General features: G+C 48.1%; 3 protein-coding genes across 4 annotated transcripts in view; 2 read left to right on the top strand and 1 right to left on the bottom strand.

Moving 5' to 3' along the window:
• The window catches only part of LOC149350274 (uncharacterized), a 297,408-nt gene that overhangs the window by 193,739 nt on the left and 78,541 nt on the right, over nt 1–25,128 (bottom strand). The window lies entirely within an intron of this gene.
• On the top strand, nt 1,083–1,689 carry LOC149350276 (uncharacterized). The gene is made up of 2 exons (XM_089576864.1): nt 1,083–1,403; nt 1,468–1,689. The coding sequence occupies exons 1-2, from the start codon at nt 1,083–1,085 to the stop codon at nt 1,687–1,689; spliced, it is 543 nt and encodes a 180-aa protein (XP_089432990.1).
• On the top strand, nt 9,588–10,194 carry LOC149350275 (uncharacterized). The gene is made up of 2 exons (XM_089576863.1): nt 9,588–9,908; nt 9,973–10,194. Exons 1-2 carry the CDS (start codon nt 9,588–9,590, stop codon nt 10,192–10,194), a joined length of 543 nt encoding a protein of 180 aa, XP_089432989.1.

Genomic DNA, 25,128 nt, shown 5'->3' with positions numbered 1-25,128 from the left:
TTCTCGAATAAAAAAAAAACAACATCACCAACTGTTAACAAATTCAAGCCGCATATAACAGACCGGCAGCCTTAAGAGCTTTGGCATCAGTAAGGTGGCTCTTCTTTTTATTCTTATTTAATTCCTACCAGAACAGATAGAAAAAGGAAGAGGAACACAAGAGAGAGAGAGAGAGGCCTTAATTGTAAAGTTTTACATCGAACTTTTCTAGTTGTACGCTAAGTTTCTCCATTTGTTTTCATTCACTGCTACGCACAAACATTTTGTCTGCCGATAATTATGACAATGAATGCATTTAGTGTCGGAACAAACAAAACCAGGTTCGCAGCTGGGCGAACTCCATCTCTCGCGCACCAATCTACACGCGCGCCATCGACCTGCGCTTCGCACTAGACACCCAGATAACGACTGACTCTGCAGATAATAGGACAGACTCTGCACGAGGCTTAAGGCGGTTGATATTTCCTCAAGTAGTGCGGTCGCTTTTTAGAACACAGAGCAAAGATCGGCAGTCTTGACAGCTTAAGCGTCCATTATTAATTGGTGTTTAATGCAAATTCTTTTTTTCATTTTATGTCCACAAAAGCCATCACAGTGAGAGATAAAAAAAAAGAAACGAGTGAGGGAGGCAAAGGCGGGCAGCCGTAATGCCTAAATTTTCGCGTTTCAGAATATTGAGATGAAAACACTGAGGAGATCAAAGGAGACGAAAACAATAAGGAAAGCTCGTTCCACTCTCACGTGCAACTCAGCACGCGCGCCTCCGAACTGCGCCCGGTGCCGCCGGCGCAAACCACAACGGATTCCCAGGGCTCGGCTCTCCCCTGGTTCCAAAAGGGCGCAATGCTGGCCTCTCAACCAAGCTCATCGCGCTGACGTTCCAGCCCGGCCGGCCGCGGGAGCAGGCGGTTCCCACGGTCTCCGAGGAGCGCAGCGCCGACGTTGGGGTCCTTCCAGCCGGAGCACTGTGCGACGCGCGAGCCTGGAGCTGTGACCACAGGCCGAGCGTCCCTGGTCTGCTGAGAGTTCCTGTTTCATGTCCTGCTGTGACGGAGGACCAGTCCTACAGGTCAGAAGAGAAAATGGCACTGTCGCCTTGGACACCCTCCCTTGCTCCCTGCGTGCAGTTGCTGAACGGCGAGTGGCTAGACCTCGACAGGACGCGACCTCACCTTGCAATGGCAGCAGGTTTTCACGGCGACGCAACGGAGAAAGCTGTGCAGATTATCCGCTCGGAAAAACATCGCGGCAACCTGCTGGTGCCGAGCCGGCGCTGCTTCATCAGGCACCGTCGATGCGAAGCTCCTACGCCCGTTGACAAAGAGCACTTTGGTGAGCACAAACATCATGCCGGGCTTCGAGTCCGCGCTGGGGGTAACGTCGCCGTCGGCCCCCAGCACGCGGTCACCCCGGTTACATACGGCCCGCACCGTGATCATGGGCAACGTCAACTCCGTCTGATAGCAGGGCAAGCTGTTCGCGCCCTGGTGCACCCACAGCGCCTACACCACCTGGCCTCCCTGTCACCTGGTGACCACGCTCGTCGGCATGGGATTGGAGTCGACGTCAAGCGCAAGATCATCATTGGTCGCAACCAGCCCATGGCGGCTCGCGGGGAGAAGCGTCATCGTGAAAGCCACTTCTCGGAGTTGGTTCACGACCAAGCTGGCGCTCGATTCCCCCGACTAATGCCCGCCACTGCGCCAGATACCCCGGTGAACCTGCTGCACATTGACCATCTCTCCTTGGTGCTGGTGAAGACGCGCAGGATGCCTTCGCGCACCATGTCCTGCAGCGTGAGCACATGTGCACCGGGGTCACCTTAGTAAACGCAGCAGGTCAGCAGGCCGGGCGTTCATGGGCGGCCTGAGCACGCCCGCTCTTTTGTGGGGCAAGCACTTGCCCATCCCCGAGGCAAGTGCTTGCCTCATCTTCGTTGTGGTTGCAAGGCGACCACTGCACACGGGACAGTGAACGTGTGGAGCGGTCGCATGAAGATATCTTTGAAGGAGAAGCCACCGCCACTCATAATAGCGTGGCCTCCAGTTACGCCTGGGGCCGGACTCCTGCCCTTCGCCACCTGATTGAAGCGCCGGTAGAGAATCTGCAAGAAGCCGAATTTTTGCGAAGAGGATGACGAGGGCGTCGTCCGGATGCTACGGTCTGCTTGGGACGGCATCCTTTCTAGGAAATACACTTATTACCAAGCAACTCTCGGTCTAATGTTTCATGTTCGTGGTTATTTTTACTTGTACAAGCTCCCAGCGTGGAAACGAAACCTCTGCGAGCCTGTATGGGCTTCATCTGCTTAGTCCTACGAGATCATTCGCTGTTGGCTTCTCGCTGCAAGCGGAAGGCTTGTCGCCTTCCTGAAGCAGCCAAACATCCTCGCGATCTTTACTTTCAACCTTTAAGTCATAAAGTTAATTCGAAATTAAGAACAGCATATTCTCGGCATAAGGCTGTAATAATTCGGCTGTAATACTAGGGTTGTAATAATTCGGGCACTGAGCAGCGCACAATCTAAGTGAATAGAATAAAATACAGGGGGTAGAAGCGTCACCACGGCCAATACGAGGCATCTTACCAAACATCAGCTCTAAATGAGTATTCGCATGAAGTAACCACTGCAGCCGCAGACCTCACTGCTACGGCGCCGTTCCGTTATGCTGAAGCTGAGTTCACAATTATGTGTGCTAATTAATCAAGACGAAAAGTAGTTAAGAACAAGAATGTTTCAAGATCATAACAACGTAAAGCCACGAATTTGCGAGTTAGAAGTGTAAACATGAAGAAGAAAAACTCGAATAAACAAGCGTTTGTCACTGTGCTCATGGCCATCGGAGGTGAATGGTAACTAAAAAAATGTTAGTAATGAAACTCTTGAAAAGGGACTGCTGTTATTGGCAAGTGTGTGGCTGTGTGTTTCCATTATGGAAACCGCGACAAAAATGGATATTTATTTTCTTTGGCCAAAGCTGCCCTTGCGTAATAAAGAAATCGTCATCATCATGATTTTCTCTTCGTTGACTGACTGCGGTTAAAAAGCATCCGCTATGAAGCGCATCGAATATGAACCCACTGGCATGCTTGAACGCAACTAATGTTCGGCACCAAATTCTGCATCGTTCAAAATGCCCGAAATGACGAAACGCCTTCACAATTTCGCCCTTCGAAAATGATATTCCTAAGCAGCGGTGAGGCCTAGCTCTGTTTGCATGACACCCATTTGGGATTCTATAGGCAATGGAGCAAGCTGATTGCTTGCTGCCGCCACTTCGAGGTATTTTCATTATATGCAGTAGATTTGGGGCGCATAATTGCCTTCGTTATTTGATTTTTATTCAGGTCATCATGTCGCCGGGTCTTTCATTTTCTGCTTTCTAGGAATAGTACACTGAATTTAATTGCGCATCGTATTTCACATTGAAGTGGCTGTCATAATCATAGTCACCATCATCATTAATAGTCGCAGTAGTAGTGGCAGCAGTAGCAGTAACAGTAATAACTGACTCTTAAAGTCATACAGAGGAGCTTTCGAATTCGCTAACATTCTAAGGTAGTGAAATAGACTCGTTGATGATTACGTCTATGTAGTTCTTTTTTTTTTCGATTTTGCCTAAAACACTGGCGCAATCACCAATTGAAAACGTGGTGTTCGAATCTCCCGCGTCCAGCTGGAGCGCAGGAGATGAGATCAGCGGAGAGGGAAGCGTCGTCTGTTGAGGATAGACCACGGGCAGGCACCCAAAAGGTTGAACGCTTGGACGGTTCGAAAGGGGTTTAATTAGTGCACCCTAAACCAAGAGGGAATCAAGAACGTCACAGCGTACGTCCCGTTGCACACACTCCTAGCGGTCTTCCTCTTCTTTGCTGGTTGGGCAGCGAAGACGACGAAAAAGATTCAACAGGTGGTGTAGAGAAAAACATTTCCACGAATAAAAGGATGATTCTGAATTGTGATGTGAAAGAAACAGCTTATATGAAGAATATTTCCATTTTTTACATTTTTGAAGTTTCGGCATATGTTGGATAATCCACCTGATAGTGGCGGGGCCAAAGCGCCATTTAGAATAAGCCGAATGTTGGGATTAACTAAAGTCCATTCTATTATTATTACTTGTAACGAATTTTTTATTTGAAATACTGCGGACCATGCATGGTCCTAGCAGGAGGGGCACATTCAAACACTTTTCAATACAAAAAATGACAAGGAAATGCCAGGTAAACGTTCTAAACAGTTTTTTTCTCGATTTTCCTCTCCAGAAAAAAACAATTTATTTTGAACAAGTTGATCGAGGGCAAAATTCAATGGCCTAAACACCCTGGCTACAGGGCTTTAAGGCATGCAAGGTCTCACCTGCAAATACAGAACATTTAAGGCACTGAACACTTCTTAACGGTTCGCCGTCTGGCTGTCGCAACGTGCTGAATATAGATGACTAAAAATCGGTGCATTTCACAGACCAGAAACAGCGACGCGGTTTTGCTTCTTTGCGTGAATACATATTACGTTGCTACATTATCTCCGAGAAACTATGTGAGAAATGTCATCATCATGTGTTCATACAAAACCTGGCGTCTGAATTGGTTCATGCAACGCCCATTTTTTATTCCTTATGTTTACCTAATTTCCTCGTGTCCAACTGGGTTTGCAGTAGCCGGTAATCGAAGGCACTTTCTAGAAATTAGGTTCCTCGATGCAACTGACAATTCGTGCAGCACCGGGTAAGTTCCTGCAACCATCACCAACTGTAATCGCAGTTCAGGCCACATAGAAATAATAGACAGCTTAGGCGTCAATAAGGTGGCTAATTTTTTTTGACCGATTCCATTCCTACCAGAACAGACAGAAAAGGGAAGAGGAGCACACGAAAGAGAGAGGCCTTAATTGTAAAGCTTTACATCAAACTACTCTAGTTGTACGTTTTTTTTCTTGATTTCTTTTCATTCACTGCTACGCACAAACATTTTGTCTAGCAGTAAGTGTCGAAATGAATGCATTTTAGCGTGGGAAGAAACAAAACCACGTTCTCAGCCAAAGAAAAAAAATATGAAAAAGCTCGCTCCATCCCTCGCACACCACGGCTCTGCAAAGAATTCAGTTTTTTCAGAATCCTCTCTCTCAATCAGGGCTGCTGTTTACTCTTCCATGTCCTCCTTTCCTTCGGTGAAACCGTCAAAGGGCACGGCCTTAAGCAGGTGTGTCAACTTCTACACAAGTATATTAGTGAAACCGGGAGAATTTTGTGTTAACTTCTAGGTGTGCTTATTTTTCTCTCAAAATAATTTTATTTCAGATTATTGCTAAAAAATTTAGTTATTCAACCCACACCGCTTTGTTTCCACGATTTTCATTCCGACTTCCTCAAGACCTCTCAACATTCTTGATTTTTTTTTTCACAGCCCTATTTATATTTAAGAGCCGCTTGAGATAAACCAGGATGAGTTTTTTCCTGTTTGGATCTGCACCAAACCCTGGCCCATCCCCCACTGTGGGTATGTGCCATCGTTTTTCAGGAAGCAAGAGCAACAACAATCAATCGACACGCACGCCTTCGAGCAGCGCTTCATTCTAGACACCCAGATAACGTTAAGCTGCTGGCACAACTCGCTACGGACGCCTAGTGATGGTCTCTACCTGCTTCAACGACGGACGTTCCTGACCGAAAGCGCTCCATGCTCGTCTTGCAACCCAGCTCAACGTGATGACATCTCGCTTAGCTAGTGAAGGAAAACCGCCGGTGTTGGCCGTCTTCAGAGAGGCCAACGACGGTGCTTCAGACAGCTTCGGGGTTCTTCCAGCAGCAGCACAGCGCGACGCCCGAGCCAACCGCTGACAGCGCAGCGCGAGCATTCCTGAATACCTGAAAGTTGCTGTGTGGGCCCTTGCTGCCATGGAGGACCTGCCCTACCCGTTTCGACAGCAGTATCCCCGGTCGCCCAGGGATACCTTCGTTCCACTATTTGAGCAGACGGACGAGTAGCTGTACCTCTTAGGCCTGACGCGGCCCCTCCAAGCATTCACAATAAGTGTTCTCCCAGCTGACCTAACGGAGAGCGTCCTGCAGTTCATCCATTTACTGGAATACCGCCGCGACCTGAGACCAAGCCGCTGCTTCTTCGCCGTGCGCCATCAATGCGATGCTGCTATTTCCGATCACAAAGAACAGCACGATGGTCTGCGTAAATATCTGAGTAGACCTGCATTCGACGTCCGGCGCAACGCCATCGTCGCCCGAACCCAATGCGCGGGGTCTTTCATTGCATGCGGCCTGCACTGTCATCGTGGCGAACGCGACTCTCTCGTGCTGCTGGTTGTCTCCCACGCTGTCACTCGACTCCCCCGTCTGACGACAGAACCTGCTGTTTTCCCTGTGATGTAGCCACGCCGTCTAGTCACTTTGGCTCCGCGTCACCTGTAGAGCCTGCCTGTTGCCACGTACAGCTGGACGTAGTAGAAGTCGGCGCCAGGCACAACACCATCGTCGTCCACACTCAGCACATAGTGGTTGGCGGATCGCGCAGCCATCATCGTGAAAGCACTTCTCGGAGATGGATTACGACAGCGGTGCCTCTAGACTCCTCCGTCGAGCTGCTAATCCCGCGGGAAATACCCAGGTGGACCACTCCGCATTCACCGACTGGCCAAGGAGCTGCTGAAGACTCACGTGCAGCCTTTGCGCCCCATGGCGCTTAGTGTCGGCACGCCAGGCCGCTGAACGTAGAAGCACCGCAGGGCGGATGACCATGGGCGGCTTCAGTATCCCCTCCTCAATGAGATGCAAGCACTCGTCCGTCCCTACGGCGAGTGCTTGCCTCATCTTCGTTTTGGTTGCAAGGCGACCACCACCCACGGGACAATGGGCGTGTGGAGTGGTCGCGTGTTCACTAATTTGAAGGAAACGCCGTGGCAATCTGCGGAGACGTTGCCGACCCTTATACCGGTTTTTAGATAGTTCCACCCAGCCTCCGCTTTGAAGTGCTGATGAAAAGCATCACCTAGCCTACTTTTTGAGGTGCGGTCGAAGAGGGTTATGAAGATGTTGCCTCGATGCTGCGATATGGCATGAGCCGGAATTCCTTTTCTGAAATGCACTTTCCCAAACACCTGTCTTTCTTCTCCTATGGCTATGTGCCTTAGCGTGATTGCGAAACCTGTGTGCATGCGTTGGTTTTCCCTAGCCAGTTGTAGGAGCTATAGTTTGTCGTACAGCCTTAAATGTGAGCTGTGCGACCACGCTAAGACGACAACTCGTTAAAAAAAGAAAGGGCACCTTGAATGTATTAGCCAGGCGGCCAATATTTCGATTACAATTGGGACTTCACCACTTGAATTTGTTTGTGCAAAGTAGACTTCCAGAAGCTTTAGTGAATAATTATGATGGCACTTGTGCAGTGCTTGTAATGTTTTGTATTGCTCTAGCGGGTAGTGAATGCTTGTACTTGATGTTAGTTTACAGAAGGAAAATGACCGATTGTAGGTGATATTTGGGTGCTGCACCGTTATAAACAGTTTCACCACGTGTACTGGAACGAGGTGCTGTGAAGACTTTTTTATTACCAAATGAATTAAAAAATTATCTACAGTGTAATCATGGCAATAGTGGGAATCGGGGCTGTAGCTATTCCGGCCGTCAGCTACGCGAAATAGCTGTGATAGGAGCAATAAATGAAATGATCTGATGTGAGCACCGAACGAGGTTATAATGTTTTGACATTACTGTGCTGAGAAGGTGCGTTGAAACGGGACGGAAATAGCAACTCAGTCACATGACGGGCGCAGCCTTGTGTCTCTCATTTATTGTTGTCCCATTTCAACGCACCTTCTCAGCACAATTATTTCAAAAGTGTCGCACCAACTCGCTCACCAAAACGTTCTGTTGAGGTTGAAGACCTCTGCACGGTCACTGCCTTCCAGCTCAACTAACTTTGGCGCTAAATGACTAAGAGATGTAGTGTTCCCGCTGCAATCTAAATTTCAGATGCCGATGCCGTGGAGTCTTTCCCCAGTGCATGCAGATGGTATGCGAAGCGCTGAAAAAATCTAAGCCTTTACTTTGTAGTGTAGAAAAGGAACCAGAAAAAAAAAAGCACAATTAAGCAAGCGTCAGCGACAATGATCACGACGATTGAAGGTGACTGTCAGAAATTAAACGGAAATAACGAATGTCCTGTCAGGAATGCCGTTTAAAATGCAACGTTTCTCTTGGCACCTGTACGGGTGTATGACTCTATTGTGGTTGCGGTAGCCTACGGGCTTAAGCTGGTTTCAACTCCGTCGAGTGAAGCTTTGGAGCAGCCGGCACTCCGCTATTAAGTGAAACTCTCTCCAATTGAACAAATGTTGTGTGTCAATATTTTGCCTCGATTGTATCGCCCACTGCAGAGTAATTTTATTCTTTGTAGGCGAAAAGCACGACGCGAACGGCATGCTTTCAGTTTATACAAGCTCAGGCCGATGGTCTCACTTGACACCTCCTTGAGCCAGCGTTATTTGGGTGTTGAAGTGCGTTTGTCTTGTGGCTTTTGTGTCGACGTTTTCTGTGTTGAGAGATGCGAAAGATCTTTAATAAGCGTCAACGCAATACGCCACTCCAAATAGCATGCATGCAGCCAGTCGGAATAGGTTCGCAAAATGTGTTTTTTTTTTTTATCGAAACCTTTTCTCGGCCTGCCGGAAGCATCAACCGAGGGTGATTGCAAATAATTCTTAATTTGACATGCCAACGCATTTCGTTTCGTAATTTCTTGCAAAGAGTTACGGGGACATCACAGGCTTGAGAAAACTTCAACCTCTTTCGCCTTAAGTTAAAAACCTGTGTCGCTATGGAAGTGCGTCCGCCGAAAGTGGTTGATATTTCCTCAAGTAGTGTGGTCGCTTTTTAGCCCACAGAGAAAAAATCGGCAGCCTTGAAAGCTTAAGCGTCCATTAATAATTAGTGTTTGGTACCAATCCTTTTTTTTTTACGTTACGGCCACAAAACCCATCAGAGAGAAAAGAAAGAAGCGAGGGAGGAAGACATAAGCTGCCAAATGTATTGTCGAACGTTTCGCTTTTGAAAATATTTGCTTGATGGCTTTATTTCTGTATACTGAATAGCGCGCACAAACATTTTGGTTCCTAGAAAGTATCCTTGTAAATACATTTCTGTGTCTGAACAAGCAAACAAAAAAACGATATGATGCAAACAGAGCGACAGCGCGTGGATGAAAACAATGAGGAAAGCTCGTTCCACTCTCACGTGCCACTCGGCACGCGCGCCTCCGAACTGCGTCCGGTGCCGGCGGCGCAAACCACAACGGATTCCCAGGGCTGGGCTCTCCCCTGGTTCCAGAAGGGCGCAATGCTGGCCTCTCAACCAAGCTCATCGCGCTGACGTTCCAGCCCGGCCGGCCGCGGGAGCAGGCGGTTCTCACGGTCTCCGAAGAGCGCAGCGCCGACGTCTGGGGTCCTTCCAGCCGGAGCACTGTGCGACGCGCGAGCCTGGAGCTGTGACCACAAGTCGAGCGTCCCTGGTCTACTGAGAGTTCCTGTTTCGTCCCCTGCTCTGACGGAGGACCAGTCCTACAGGTCAGAAGAGCAAATGGCACTGTCGCCTTGGACACTCTCCCTTGCTCCCTGCGTGCAGTTGCTGAACGGCGAGTGGCTAGACCTCGAAGGCACGCGACCTCACCTTGCAATGGCAGCAGGTTTTCACGGCGACGCAACGCAGAAAGCTGTGCAGATTATCCGCTCGGAAAAACATCGCGGCAACCTGCTGGTGCCGAGCCGGCGCTGCTTCATCAGGCACCGTCGATGCGAAGCTCTTACGCCCGTTGACAAAGAGCACTTTGGTGAGCACAAACATCATGCCGGGCTTCGAGTCCGCGCTGGGGGTAACGTCGCCGTCGGCCCCCAGCACGCGGTCACCCCGGTTACATACGGCCCGCACCGTGATCATGGGCAACGTCAACTCCGTCTGATAGCAGGGCAAGCTGTTCGCTCCCTGGTGCACGCACAGCGCCTACACCACCTGGCCTCCCTGTCACCTGGTGACCACGCTCGTCGGCATGGGATTGGAGTCGACGTCAAGCGCAAGATCATCATTGGTCGCAACCAGCCCATGGCGGCTCGCGGGGAGAAGCGTCATCGTGAAAGCCACTTCTCGGAGTTGGTTCACGACCAAGCTGGCGCTCGATTCTCCCGACTAATGCCCGCCACTGCGCCAGATACCCCGGTGAACCTGCTGCACATTCACCATCTCGCCTTGGTGCTGGTGAAGACGCGCAGGATGCCTTCGCGCACCATGTCCTGCAGCGTGAGCACATGTGCACCGGGGTCACCTTAGTGAACGCAGCAGGTCAGCAGGCCGGGCGTTCATGGGCGGCCTGATCACGCCCGCTGGTATTTGAGGCAAGCACTTGTACATGCCCGAGGCAAGTGCTTGCCTCATCTTCGTTGTGGTTGCAAGGCGACCACTGCACACGGGACAGTGAACGTGTGGAGCGGTCGCATGAAGATATCTTTGAAGGAGAAGCCACCGCCACTCATAATAGCGTGGCCTCCAGTTACGCCTGGGGCCGGACTGCTGCCCTTCGCCACCTGATTGAAGCGCCGGTAGAGAATCTGCAAGAAGCCGAATTTTTGCGAAGAGGATGACGAGGGCGTCGTCCGGATGCTACGGTCTGCTTGGGACGGCATCCTTTCTAGGAAATACACTTATTACCAAGCAACTCTCGGTCTAATGTTTCATGTTCGTGGTTATTTTTACTTGTACAAGCTCCCAGCGTGGAAACGAAACCTCTGCGAGCCTGTATGGGCTTCATCTGCTTAGTCCTACGAGATCATTCGCTGTTGGCTTCTCGCTGCAAGCGGAAGGCTTGTCGCCTTCCTGAAGCAGCCAAACATCCACGCGATCTTTACTTTCAACCTTTAAGTCATAAAGTTAATTCGAAATTAAGAACAGCATATTCTCGGCATAAGGCTGTAATAATTCGGCTGTAATACTAGGGTTGTAATAATTCGGGCACTGAGCAGCGCAGAATCTAAGTGAATAGAATAAAAGACAGGGGGTAGAAGCGTCACCACGGCCAATACGAGGCATCTTACCAAACATCAGCTCTAAATGAGTATTCCCATGAAGTAACGACTGCAGCCGCAAACCTCACTGCTACGGCGCCGTTTCCGTTATGCTGAAGCTGAGTTCACAATTATGTGTGCTAATTAATCAAGACGAAAAGTAGTTAAGAACAAGAATGTTTCAAGATCAAAACAACGTAAAGCCACGAATTTGCGAGTTAGAAGTGTAAACATGAAGAAGGCAAACTCGAATAAACAAGCGTTTGTCACTGTGCTCATGGCCATCGGAGGTGAATGGTAACTAAAAAAATGTTAGTAATGAAACTCTTGAAAAGGGACTGCTGTTATTGGCAAGTGTGTGGCTGCGTGTCTCCATTATGGAAACCGCGACAAAAATGGATATTTATTTTCTTTGGCCAAAGCTGCCCTTGCGTAATAAAGAAATCGTCATCATCATGATTTTCTCTTCGTTGACTAACTGCGGTTAAAAAGCATCCCCTATGAAGCGCATCGAATATGAACCCACTGGCATGCTTGAACACAACTAATGTTCGGCACCAAATTCTGCATCGTTCAAAATGCCCGAAATGACGAAACGCCTTCACAATTTCGCCCTTCGAAAATGATATTCCTAAGCAGCGGTGAGGCCTAGCTCTGTTTGCATGACACCCATTTGGGATTCTATAGGCAATGGAGCAAGCTGATTGCTTGCTGCCGCCACTTCGAGGTATTTTCATTATATGCAGTAGATTTGGGGCGCATAATTGCCTTCGTTATTTGATTTTTATTGAGGTCATCATGTCGCCGGGTCCTTCATTTTCTGCTTTCTAGGAATAGTACACTGAATTTAATTGTGTATCGTATTTCACATTGAAGTGGCTGTCATAATCATAGTCACCATCATCATTAACAGTCGCAGTAGTAGTGGTAGCAGTAGCAGTAACAGTAATAACTGACTCTTAAAGTCATACAGAGGAGCTTTCGAATTCGCTAACATTCTAAGGTAGTGAAATAGACTCGTTGATGATTACGTCTATGTTTTTTTTTTTCGATTTTGCCTAAAACACTGGCGCAATCACCAATTGAAAACGTGGTGTTCGAATCTTCCGCGTCCAGCTGGAGCGCAGGAGATGAGATCAGCGGAGAGGGAAGCGTCGTCTGTTGAGGATAGACCACGGGCAGGCACCCAAAAGATTGAACGCTTGGACGGTTTGAAAGGGGTTTAATTAGTGCACCCTAAACCAAGAGGGAATCAAGAACGTCACAGCGTACGTCCCGTTGCACACACTCCTAGCGGTCTTCCTCTTCTTTGCTGGTTGGGCAGCGAAGACGACGAAAAAGATTCAACAGGTGGTGTAGAGAAAAAAATTTCCACGAATAAAAGGATGATTCTGAATTGTGATGTGAAAGAAACAGCTTATATGAAAAATATTTCAATTTTTTACATTTTTGAAGTTTCGGCATATGTTGGATAATCCACCTGATAGTGGCGGGGCCAAAGCGCCATTTGGAATAAGCCGAATGTTGGGATTAACTAAAGTCCATTCTATTACTATTACTTGTAACGAATTTTTTATTTGAAATACTGCGGACCATGCATGGTCCTAGCAGGAGGGGCACATTCAAACACTTTTCAATACAAAAAATGACAAGGAAATGCCAGGGAAACGTTCTAAACAGTTTTTTTCTCAATTTTCCTCTCCAGAAAAAAACAATTTATTTTGAACAAGTTGATCGAGGGTAAAATTCAATGGCCTAAACACCCTGGCTACAGGGCTTTTAAGGCATGCAAGGTCTCACCTGCAAATACAGAACATTTAATGCACTGAACACTTCTTAACGGTTCGCCATCTGGCTGTCACAACGTGCTGAATATAGATGACTAAAAATCGGTGCATTCCACAGACCAGAAACAGCGACGCGGTTTTGCTTCTTTGCGTGAATACATATTACGTTGCTACATTATCTCCGAGAAACTATGTGAGAAATGTCCTCATCATGTGTTCATACAAAACCTGGCGTCTGAATTGGTTCATGCAACGCCCATTTTTTATTCCTTATGTTTACCTAATTTCCTCGTGTCCAACTGGGTTTGCAGTAGCCGGTAATCGAAGGCACTTTCTAGAAATTAGGTTCCTCGATGCAACTGACAATTCGTGCAGCACCGGGTAAGTTCCTGCAACCATCACGGACTGTAATCGCAGTTCAGGCCACATAGAAATAATAGGCAGCTTAGGCGTCAATAAGGTGGCTAATTTTTTTTGACCAATTCCATTCCTACCAGAACAGACAGAAAAGGGAAGAGGAGCACACGAAAGAGAGAGGCCTTAATTGTAAAGCTTTACATCAAACTACTCTAGTTGTACGTTTTTTTTCTTGATTTCTTTTCATTCACTGCTACGCACAAACATTTTGTCTAGCAGTAAGTGTCGAAATGAATGCATTTTAGCGTGGGAAGAAACAAAACCACGTTCTCAGCCAAAGAAAAAAAATATGAAAAAGCTCGCTCCATCCCTCGCACACCACGGCTCTGCAAATAATTCAGTTTTTTCAGAATCCTCTCGCTCAATCAGGGCTGCTGTTTACTCTTCCATGTCCTCCTTTCCTTCGGTGAAACCGTCAAAGGGCACGGCCTTAAGCAGGTGTGTCAACTTCTACACAAGTATATTAGTGAAACCGGGAGAATTTTGTGTTAACTTCTAGGTGTGCTTACTTTTCTCTCAAAATAATTTTATTTCAGATTATTGCTAAAAAATTTAATTATTCAACCCACACCGCTTTGTTTCCACGATTTTCATTCCGACTTCCTCAAGACCTCTCAACATTCTTGATTTTTTTTCACAGCCCTATTTATATTTAAGAGCCGCTTGAGATAAACCAGGATGAGTTTTTTCCTGTTTGGATCTGCACCAAACCCTGGCCCATCCCCCACTGTGGGTATGTGCCATCGTTTTTCAGGAAGCAACAGCAACAACAATCAATCGACACGCACGCCTTCGAGCAGCGCTTCATTCTAGACACCCAGATAACGTTAAGCTGCTGGCACAACTCGCTACCGACGCCTAGTGATGGTCTCTACCTGCTTCAACGACAGCGTTCCTGACCGAAAGCGCTCCATGCTCGTCTTGCAACCAAGCTCAACGTGATGACATCTCGCTTAGCTAGTGAAGGAAAACCGCCGGTGTTGGCCGTCTTCAGAGAGGCCAACGACGGTGCTTCAGACAGCTTCGGGGTTCTTCCAGCAGCAGCACAGCGCGACGCCCGAGCCAACCGCTGACAGCGCAGCGCGAGCATTCCTGCATACCTGAAAGTTGCTGTGTGGGCCCTGTGTGGACCTGCCCTACCCGTTTCGACAGCAGTATCCCCGGTCGCCCAGGGATACCTTCGTTCCACTATTTGAGCAGACGGACGAGTAGCTGTACCTCTTAGGCCTGACGCGGCCCCTCCAAGCATTCACAATAAGTGTTCTCCTAGCTGACCTAACGGAGAGCGTCCTGCAGTTCATCCATTTACTGGAATACCGCCGCGACCTGAGACCAAACCGCTGCTTCTTCGCCGTGCGCCATCAATGCGATGCTGCTATTCCCGATCACAAAAAACAGCACGATGGTCTGCGGAAATATCTGAGTAGACCTGCATTCGACGCCCGGCGCAACGCCATCGTCGCCCGAACCCAATGCGCGGGGTCTTTCATTGCATGCGGCCTGCACTGTCATCGTGGCGAACGCGACTCTCTCGTGCTGCTGGTTGTCTCCCACGGTGTCACTCGACTCCCCCGTCTGACGACAGAACCTGCTGTTTTCCCTGTGATGTAGCCACGCCGTCTACGTCACCTTGGCTCCGCGTCACCTGTAGAGCCTGCTTGTTGCCACGTACAGCTGGACGTTGTAGGAGTCGGCGCCAGGCACAACACCATCGTCGTCCACATTCAGCACATAGTGGTTGGCGGATCGCGCAGTCATCATCGTGAAAGCCACTTCTCGGAGATGGATTACGACAGCGGTGCCTCTAGACACCTCCGTCGAGCTGCTAATCCCGCGGGCAATACCCCCAGATGGACCACTCCGCATTCACCGACTGGCCAGGGAGCTGCTGGAGACTCACGTGAAGCCATTGCGCCCCATGGCGCTTAGTGTCGGCACGCCATGGTCGCTGGTAGGAACGTAGAAGGACCGCACGGCGGATGACCATGGGCGGCTTCAGTCCAATGAGATGCAAGCACTCGTTCGTGCGGCGGCGACTGCTTGCCTCATCTTCGTTTTGGTTGCAAGGCGACCACTCCTCACGGGACAATGGGCGTGTGGAGTGGTCGCGTGTTCACTAATTTGAAGGAAACGCCGTGCAATCTGCGGAGACGTTGCCGACACTTATACCGGTTTTTAGATAGTTCCGTCCAGCCTCCGCTTTGAAGTGCTGATGAAAAGCATCACCCAGCCTACTTTTTGGGGTGCGGTCGAAGAGGGTTATGAAGATGTTGCCTCGATGCTGCGATCTGGCATGAGCCGGAATTTCTTTTCTGAAATACACTTTCCAAAACACCTGTCTCTCTTCACCTATGGCTATGTGCCTTAGCTTGATGACGAAACTTGAGTGCCTGCGTTGGTTTTCCCTAGCCAGTTATAGGAGCTATAGTTTGTTGTACAGCCTTGAATGTGAACTGTGCGACCACGCTAAGAGGACAACTCGTTAAAAAAAAAAAGGCACCTTGTATGTATTAGCCAGGCGGCCAATATTTCGATTACAATTGGGCCTTCACCACTTGAATTTGTTTGTGCAAAGTGGACTTCCAGAAGCTTTAGTGAATAATTATGATGGCACTTGTGCAGTGCTTGTAAAGTTTTGTATTGCTCTAGCGGGTAGTGAATACTTGTACTTGATGTTAGTTTACAGAAGGAAAATGACCGATTGTAGGTGATATTTGGGTGCTGCACCGTTATAAACAGTTTCACCACGTGTACTGGAACGAGGTGCTGTGAAGACTTTTTTATTGCCAAATGAATTAAAAAATTATCTACAGTGTAATCATGGCAATAGTGGGAATCGGGGCTGTAGTTATTCCGGCCGTCAGCTACGCGAAATAGCTGTGATATGAGTAATAAATGAAATGATCTGATGTGAGCACCGAACGAGGTTATAATGTTTTGACATTACTGTGCTGAGAAGGTGCGTTGAAACGGGACGGAAACAGAAACTCAGTCACATGACGGGCGCAGCCTTGTGTCTCTCATTTGTTGTCCCATTTCAACGCATCTTCTCAGCACAACTATTTCAAAAGTGTCGCACCAACTCGCTCACCAAAACGTTCTGTTGAGGTTAAAGACCTCTGCACGGTCACTGCCTTCCAGCTCAACTAATTTTGGCGCTAAATGACTAAGAGATGTAGTGTTCCCGCTTTAATCTAAACTTCAGATGCCGATGCCGTGGACTCTTTCCCCTGTGCATGCAGATGGTATGCGAATCGCTGAAAAAATCCAAGCCTTTACTTTGTAGTGTAGAAAAGGAACCCGAAAAAAAAAAAAGCACAATTAAGCAAGCGTCAGCGACAGTGATCCCGACGATTGAAGGCGACTGCCAGAAATTAAACGGAAATAGCGAATGTCCTGTAAGGAATGCCGTTTAATATGCCACGTTTCTCTTGGCACCTGTACGGGTGTATGACTCTATTGTGGTTGCGGTAGCCTACGGGCATAAGCTGGTTTCAACTCCGTCGAGTGAAGCTTTGGAGCAGCCGGCACTCCGCTATTAAGTGAAACTCTCTCCAATTGAACAAACGTTGTGTGTCAATATATTGCCTCGATTGTATCGCCCACTGCAGAGTAATTTTATTCTTTGTAGGTGAAAAGCACGACGTGAACGGCGTGCTTTCAGTTTATACAAGGTCAGGCCGATGGTCTCCCTTGACACCTCAGTTGGAGTTCGGACCGCGGTGTCTGTCTTGAGCCAGCGTTATTTGGGTGTTGAAGGGCGTTTGTCTTGTGGCTTTTGTGTCAACGCTTTCTGTGTTGAGAGATGCGAAAGATCTTTAATAAGCGTCAACGCAAAACGCCACTCCAAATAGCATGCATGCAGCCAGTTGAAATAGGTTCGCAAAATGTGTGTGTGTGTTTTTTTTTATCGAAACCTTTTCTCGGCCTGCCGGAAGCATCAACCGAGGTTGATTGCAAATAATTCTTAATTTGACATGCGAACGCATTTCGTTTCCTAATTTCTTGCAAGAGTTACGGAGACATCACGGGCTTGAGAAAACTTCAACCTCTTTCGCTTTAAGTTAAACAACTGTGTCGGTATGGAAGTGCGTCCGCCGAAAGTGGTTGATATTTCCTCAAGTAGTGTGGTCACTTTTTAGCCCACAGAGAAAAAATCGGCAGCCTTGACAGCTTAAGCGTCCATTAATAATTAGTGTTTGGTATCAATCCTTTTTTTTTTTACTTTACGGCCACAAAACCCATCAGAGAGAAAAGAAAGAAGCGAGGGAGGAAGGCATAAGTTGGCAAATGTATTGTCGAACGTTTCGCTTTTGAAAATATTTGCTTGATGGCTTTATTTCTGTATACTGAATAGTGCGCACAAACATTTTGGTTCCTAGAAAGTATCCTAGTAAATACATTTCTGTGTCTGAACAAGCAAACAAAAATAACGATATGATGCAAACAGAGCGACAGCGCGTAGATGAAAACAATGAGGAAAGCTCGTTCCACTCTCACGTGCCACTCGGCACGCGCGCCTCCGAACTGCGTCCGGTGCCGGCGGCGCAAACCACTACGGATTCCCAGGGCTGGGCTCTCCCCTGGTTCCAGAAGGGCGCAATGCTGGCCTTTCAACCAAGCTCATCGCGCTGACGTTCCAGCCCGGCCGGCCGCGGGAGCAGGCGGTTCCCACGGTCTCCGAAGAGCGCAGAGCCGACGTCTGGGGTCCTTCCAGCCGGAGCACTGTGCGACGCGCGAGAATGGAGCTGTGACCACAGGTCGCGCGTCCCTGGTCTGCTGAGAGTTCCTGTTTCGTCCCTTGCTCTGACGGAGGACCAGTCCTACAGGTCAGAAGAGCAAATGACACTGTCGCCTTGGACACTCTCTCTTGCTCCCTGCGTGCAGTTGCTGAACGGCGAGTGGCTAGACCTCGAAGGCACTCAACCTCACCTTGCAATGGCAGCAGGTATTGTCGGCAATGCACTGCAGAACGCTGTGCAGGTCATCCGTTCACAAAAACAGCGTTGCAACCTGCTGATGCCGAGCCGCCGCTTATTCGCCAAACACCACCGATGCGAAGTTCCTACCCCCGTTGAAACAGAGCACGTTGGTCAGCATAAACATCATGCCGGGCTACAAGTCGACGCTAGCAGCATCATCACCGTCGGCCCCCATCACGCGCTGACCCCCACTGCATACGGCCTGCATCGTGATCATGGGGAACATCTACTCCTCCGTCTGGTGCACCCGCGGCGCCTACATCACCTGGCCTCCCCGTCACCTCAAGGCCACGCTGGTCGGAATGGGGTTGAAGTCGACGTCAAGCACAAGATTGTTGGTCGCATCCAGCCCATTGCGGCACGCGGAGAAAAGCATCATCGTGAAAGCCACTTCCTGGAGCTGGTTCTCGACCAAGCTGGCGCTCGATTTCCTCGACTAATGCCTGCCACTGCGCCAGATACCCCGGTGAACCTGCTGCGCATCGCCCATCTCGCCTCGGTGCTGCTCAAGACGCGCAAGCTTGAGCACACCGAGGCCACCTTAGTGAACGCAGCAGGTCAGCAGGCCGGGCGTTCATGGGCGGCCTGATCACGCCCGCTCGTATTTGGGGCAAGCACTTGTCCATACCCGAGGCAAGTGCTTGCCTCATCTTCGTTGTGGTTGCAAGGCGACCACTGCACACGGGACAGCGAACCTGTGGAGTGGTCGCATGAAGATACCATTGAAGGGACGCCGCCGCCACTCATGATAGCGTGGCCTCCAGTTACCCCTGTGGCCGGACTGCTGCCCTCCGCCACCCGATCGAAGCACCGGTGGAGAATCGGCAAGAAGCCGAATTTTTGCGAAGAGGATGACGAAGGCGTCGTCTGGATGCTACGGTCTACTTGGGACGGCATCCTTTCTAGCAAATACACTTCTTACTAAGCAACTGTCGCTCTACTCTTACTTGTTCGTGGTCATTTGTCTATGCTCCCAGCGTAGCAACTAAACCAGAGAGAGCCTATTCTGGCCTTTTCTGGTTAGACCTACGGGATCGTTTGCGTGGGCTGCTCGCAGCAATCGAAAGGCAGGTCGCCTCTTAGAATCCGTGGACCATGCATGCGACCTTAGCTTTCAAGCTTGAAATCTTTAAGTCAATTCGAAATTAAGAATAGCATATTGTCAGCACTGCAGTGAAATACGGCTGTGATAAGGAGATTGAGCAGCGCAGAGTAAGTGAAAAGAAAAGGAAATGAAATGCGATGCTAGTAGCAAGCACAGACTGGGGGTAGAAGCGTCACCACGGCCAATACGTGCCAGCTTACCAGACATTAGCACCGAATGATTATCACCATGAAGTAAACACTGTAGCCAGAGACCTCAGTGCTACGGCGCCGCTTTTGTTAAGCTGGAGCTGAATTCAGAATTCAGTGCACTAATCAATCTAGAACGGAAATTATTCAAGGACAAGAGTGTTTCAAGATACGAACAAAAGGCAGCCATCAATTTGCGAGGTGGAAATGTAAACAAAAAGAAAACCTCTATTAAACAAGCGTCTGTCACAGTGGTTATGATCAACTGAGGCGAATGTTAACTAAAAAAATGTTTTCATCGAATATTCTTGAAGAAGGACTGATGTTATTGGCATGTCCGTGGGTGCCTGTCTCCACTATGGTAACAGCGACTAAAGCAGATGTTAATTTTCTTTGGCCGAAGCTGCCCTTGCGCCATAAAAGATCATCATCATCTTGATGATTTTCTCTCCGTTGACTGCAAGTATGAATATGAAGCGCATGGAATATGAATCCGCGGGCGCGCTTGAACACAACTATTTTTCGGTACAGACTGTGCATCGTTCAAAATTCCCAAAATAATGAAACCCCTTCACACTTGTGTCCTTTGAAAATGATATTTCTATGCAGTGGTGAGGCCTACCTACCGTTTGCTTGGCACCTATTTGCGATTCTTTAGGTAATGGAGCAAGCTGATTGCTTTGTGCCGCAACTTCCCGCTATTTTCATGATATACATTAGATTTGGGGGGCATAATTACCTTGGTTATTTCATTTTTATTGATTTCATCACATTGCCCGGTATTTCATTTTCTCCTCTGTATGTATAGTACACTGAATTTTATTGCGTACCGCATTTCACATTGAAGTCCTCCGGCGTTAAAACGCGCAGCCGTTTTAGTGTCCTTTAAAAAAGTATGGTGCTGTGGCTGTCATCATCACAATCACGATCATTATTAATAGTCGCTGTAGCAGTAGAAGAAGTAGCAGTAATAACTGACTCTTAAGAGGATACTGAGGCGCTTTTCGAATCTGCTAACCTTTTAGGGTACTGAGATGTACTGGTTGTTGATTGCGTCTGTATAGTTGTTGTTTTTTTTCGATTTTGCCTAAAACACTGGCGCAATCACCTATTCAAAGCATGGCGTTCAAATCTCCCGCGTCCAGCTCGAACGCAGGAGAGGAGAACAGCGGAGAGGGAAACGTCGTCGGTGTAGGTGGTGTAGAGAAAAATATTTCCTCCAATAAAAGAATGATTCTGAACTGTGATGTCAAATACACATCTTATATCGGAAAATATTTTAATTTTGAACTCTCTGAAGTTTCGGCATACATGGGTTAATGCACCTCATATTGGCGGGACCGAAGCGTCATTTGGAATAAGCCGAATGTCCTGATTAACGATAGCCCTCTCTATTAGTGTAACGAATTGCAGGGAAATGTTCTAAACAGTTTTTTTTCTCGATTTTTTTCTCCAGGGACAGGAATGTGTTTTGAACCAGTTGCTCGGGGGTTCCATACTCTGGGGTAACCCAGAGACTGCAGAGGAAGCTGCCATAGCACTGGCCTGTGTAGGCACAAAAGCGAGATACATCATCAGTGACTCCAAAATCGCCATACTAAATTTCAGCAGGGGCCGGGTCTCCCCTCTAACAAATACAATTCTAAGCCGTCATGTAATAGACCGGAAAATTACACTAGTCTGGACACCAGCACATGCATCCCTGCCTGGTAATGAGACGGCCCACGAGTTCGCCCGAGGCTTTTCCTTCCGGGCGGACCCGAGCGAGGTGGTCTTTACAGACAGGGATCGCATAATGACCTACAGAGAAATTACACAACACTATCGTTTCCAACGAGCTAGACTTCCTCCAGCGGATAGATCCTTGTCCAGATACCAAGCCATCAACTGGCGCCGGTTACAAACTTACACCTTTCCAAACCCAGCCCTCTGGAGTCTTATGTACCCAGGGCAATTTTCAGAAACATGCGCGAACTGCGAACTTAGGGCCACCTTGGACCACATACTATGGGAATGTCCTCATGCTCCCCGGGAGAGACGAGGTATAAACACAAAAGATCAATGGGAGACCTTGCTACTGAGCTCTGGCCCGGCGACTCAGTTACAACTCGTCCGACTGGCCGAAGCCGCCGCCGAGAGTCAAGACCTTTCGGCCGTCGTCTAGACGGGTAGCCCTCTGGCTACCCTATTTCTGTTGGACAATAAAAGTTTTCCTATCCTATCCTATCGGGGGTAAAATTTGACGGCCTAAACACTCTGGCTACAAGGTTTTTAAGGCATGCAAGGTCTCGCCTGCGAACACAGAACATTTAAGGCACTAAAGACCTCTTGGCGGTTCGCCAATTGGCTCTCGCAACGTGCTGAAAATAGGTGACATAAAATCGTCGCATTCCATACACCAGCAACAGCGACACGGTTTTGCTGCTTTCCATGAGCACATATTACGTTGCTAGATGATCTCAATTAAACTATTTGAGAAATGCCATCATCATGTGTTCATACGGAACCTGGCGTCTGTGTTGGTTCATCCACAGCCTATTTTTATTCCTTATGTTTACCTACAGGGTCTGTTCTGAAAGTAGTAGGACTGGTTTTTTCCTGGGCGAACGGGGGGACGAGAGGTGGTCTGCGCGTGCAGGATCGTTGAAGGGGGATATTAGGAATGCTGGGGAAAATCGGCAGACGGCTCTCGGCCGTTGAAGAGAGGAGGTCGCTTGTACTGTGAACCCCTGTCGAAACGTCTCGTCACGCAGAATCATCGAGCATTTACTGGATCAGCGATACGCGATCAAATTTTGAGTAAATCTAGGTAAAACGGGCAAATAGACTCACAAAATGATTAAGGAGGCCTACGGTGACACTTCCATGGGTAGATCAGATGTTTTTTGAGTGGCACAAGCTGTTCCGAGAAGGTAAGGAAAGAGTGGAGGAAGACGACCGCTCCAGACGCCCTTCGACCAGCAAGACCAACGAAAATGTGTAGCGAGTGAAACATTTACTTAACAGTGATCGTAGAATGAGTATCAGAATGATTGCTGATGACTTCAGCATTCCTCAAACCCAAGTTTTTGAGATCGTGACAGAAAACTTATCCATGAGGAAAGCGTGCGCGAAGTTGGTGCCTGGAGTGTTTCTGAGGAGGAAAAGGCCAACCGGTGGAATTTCTTCATCATGTGAATGAGTACTTCAATTTTTTGGCCAGCACAATGCGGCAACGCTGCCTCAGTCGGCCTACAGTCTCGACTTGGCCCCGGCAGACTTTTTTCTATTCCCGAGAATAAAATCGACGCTCAAGGGGAAACATTACGGATCGGCAGAGGTGGTTTAGCAGGCCGTGACGAGGGAGTTAAACAGCACTCCGGTCCAGGCGTTCCTGGAGGCGTACGAAAAATGTGAAACTCATTGGCAGCAGCGTGTAGGTGCGGAAGGGTGCTACCTTGAAAAATTGTAATCGTCTGTACTATTCTCTTGAATAAATTTTGTTTAAAAAAATGAGTCCTACTACTTTCAGAACAGACCATGTATTTTCCTCGCGTCCAAGTGGGTTTGTAGCGGGTGATAATCGCAGGCACTTCCTAGGAATCAGATTTTCTCAGCGCATCTGACACTGCGTGCAGCATCGGGGAGGTTTCTGCAACCATCACGAACTCTTAATGCAGTTCAGGGCATATAGAAAAGACCATCAGCCTAAACAGCTTAGGCATCAATAGAGTGGCCCGTGTTTAGTACTTCAGTTCCCCGTTTGCCGATTCCATTCACACGAGAACAGACAGAAAAGGGAAGAGGAGCACAAGAAAAAGAGATGCCTTAATTGTAAAGTTTTACGTCAGACTTTTATAGTTGTACGCTAGGTTTCTTCATTTGTTTTCATTTACTTCTACGCTCAAACATTTTGTCTACCAGTAAGTGTCACAGTTAATGCATTTTAGTGTCGGAAGAAACGAAACTAGGTTCTCAGCCGGATGAAAAAAAAAAATGAAAAACTCGCTGCATTTCTGGCACACCAATCGACACGCGCACCTTCGACCTGCGCTTTACTCTAGACACCCAGATAACGTCAAGCTGCTGCCACAACTCGCCACGCAATCTGGCTTGAGCCCGAATTCCTCTTCTAAAATACACTTTCCGAAACACCTGTCTCTTCTCCTATGGCTATGTGCCTTAGCTTGATGGCGAAACCTGTGTGCCTGCGTTGGTTTTCCCTAGCCAGTGGCAGGAGCTAGTTTGTCGTACGCCCTTAAATGTGAGCTGCGAGTCAATACTAAGAAAACAACTCGTTTTCTGGCAAAAAAACAAAACAAAACAAATAAACACCGGGTATGTGTTAGCGAGGTGACCAGTATTTCGATCACAATGGGCCTTCACCACATTAATTTATTTGAGCAAAGTAGACTTCCAGCACTTTAGGGAATATGATGATACTTGCGCAGTGCTTGCAAATTTTTGTGTTGGTTAAAACGTGTAGCGGATAGTTGGACATGATGTCAGTCTACATAAGGGAAATGACCGACGGCAGGCTATATTTGGGTGCCGAAAATTTATAAACAACTTCACTACGTGTACTGGTACGTGTTGCTGTGAAGGCTCGTTTATTGTCAAGTTAATTAAAAAATTGGCAACAGCATAATTATGACAATATTAGGAATCGGTGCTGTAGTTATTCCGGCAGTCAGCTACGCGAAATAGCTGGGGTAGGAATAATAAATGAAATTATCTGTTGGGAGCACGGAATGAGGTTATAATGTTTGACATTATTGTGCTGAGGAGTTGTGATGAAACGGGGCGGGGACAGCAACTCAGTGACATGACAGGCGGCAGCCTTGTGTCTGTCATTTCTTGTTGTCCCTTTTCAACGCACCGTCTCAGCGCAACTGTTTCAAAAGTGTCGCACCAACTAGTCCACCAAAACGTTCTGTTGAGGTTAAAGACCTTTGCACGGTCAATACCTTCCAGCTCAACTAAGTTCGGCGCTAAATGAGTAAAAGATCTAATGTTCCTGCTGCACTCTGAATTTCAGATGCAGATGCCGTGGAGTCTTTCCGCAGTGGTGGAACTGCATGGAGGTGGTATGCCAAGCACTGAAGAAAACGAAGCCGTTATATTGTAATGTAGAAAAGGAACCTGGAGAAAAAAAAAAGCACAATTAAGCACTGAGCGTCAGCCCCAATGATCCCGACGCTTGAAGGCGACTGTGAGAAATTAAACGGAAATAACGAATGTTTTTTCAGGAATGCCGTTTAAAGTGCCACGTTTCTCTTGGCACCGGTAAGGGTGTATGACTCCATTGTGGTTACGGTAGCCTATGGGCATCAGCAGGTTTCATCTCCGTCGACTGCCGCTGTGAAGCACTTGTCATGAATACCATCAAACATAAATCTATTAGCACGCTTCACAAACCATTCATAACTCCATATCCGGTTTTGACGCTAGATAATCAAGACTTTAAGCATAGCGAAGGTATACTAGCGTAGACGTACACCCGTTTACCGGACGTCAATCCTTAATTTAACTGCCATATGCCACGGTGGGCAGTTGGCTCAGAATCTGGTGGGCAGGTATGTGGTGGGCAGGTGGACGCCGACAACAG

The sequence above is a fragment of the Amblyomma mixtum genome, chromosome 3, assembly GCF_055824585.1.
Source record: "Amblyomma mixtum isolate Tamu chromosome 3, ASM5582458v1, whole genome shotgun sequence".
Lineage (NCBI taxonomy): Eukaryota > Metazoa > Arthropoda > Arachnida > Ixodida > Ixodidae > Amblyomma > Amblyomma mixtum.
Note: the sequence above shows the minus strand (reverse complement) of the source record. Positions and strands in the feature narration are given on the sequence as shown.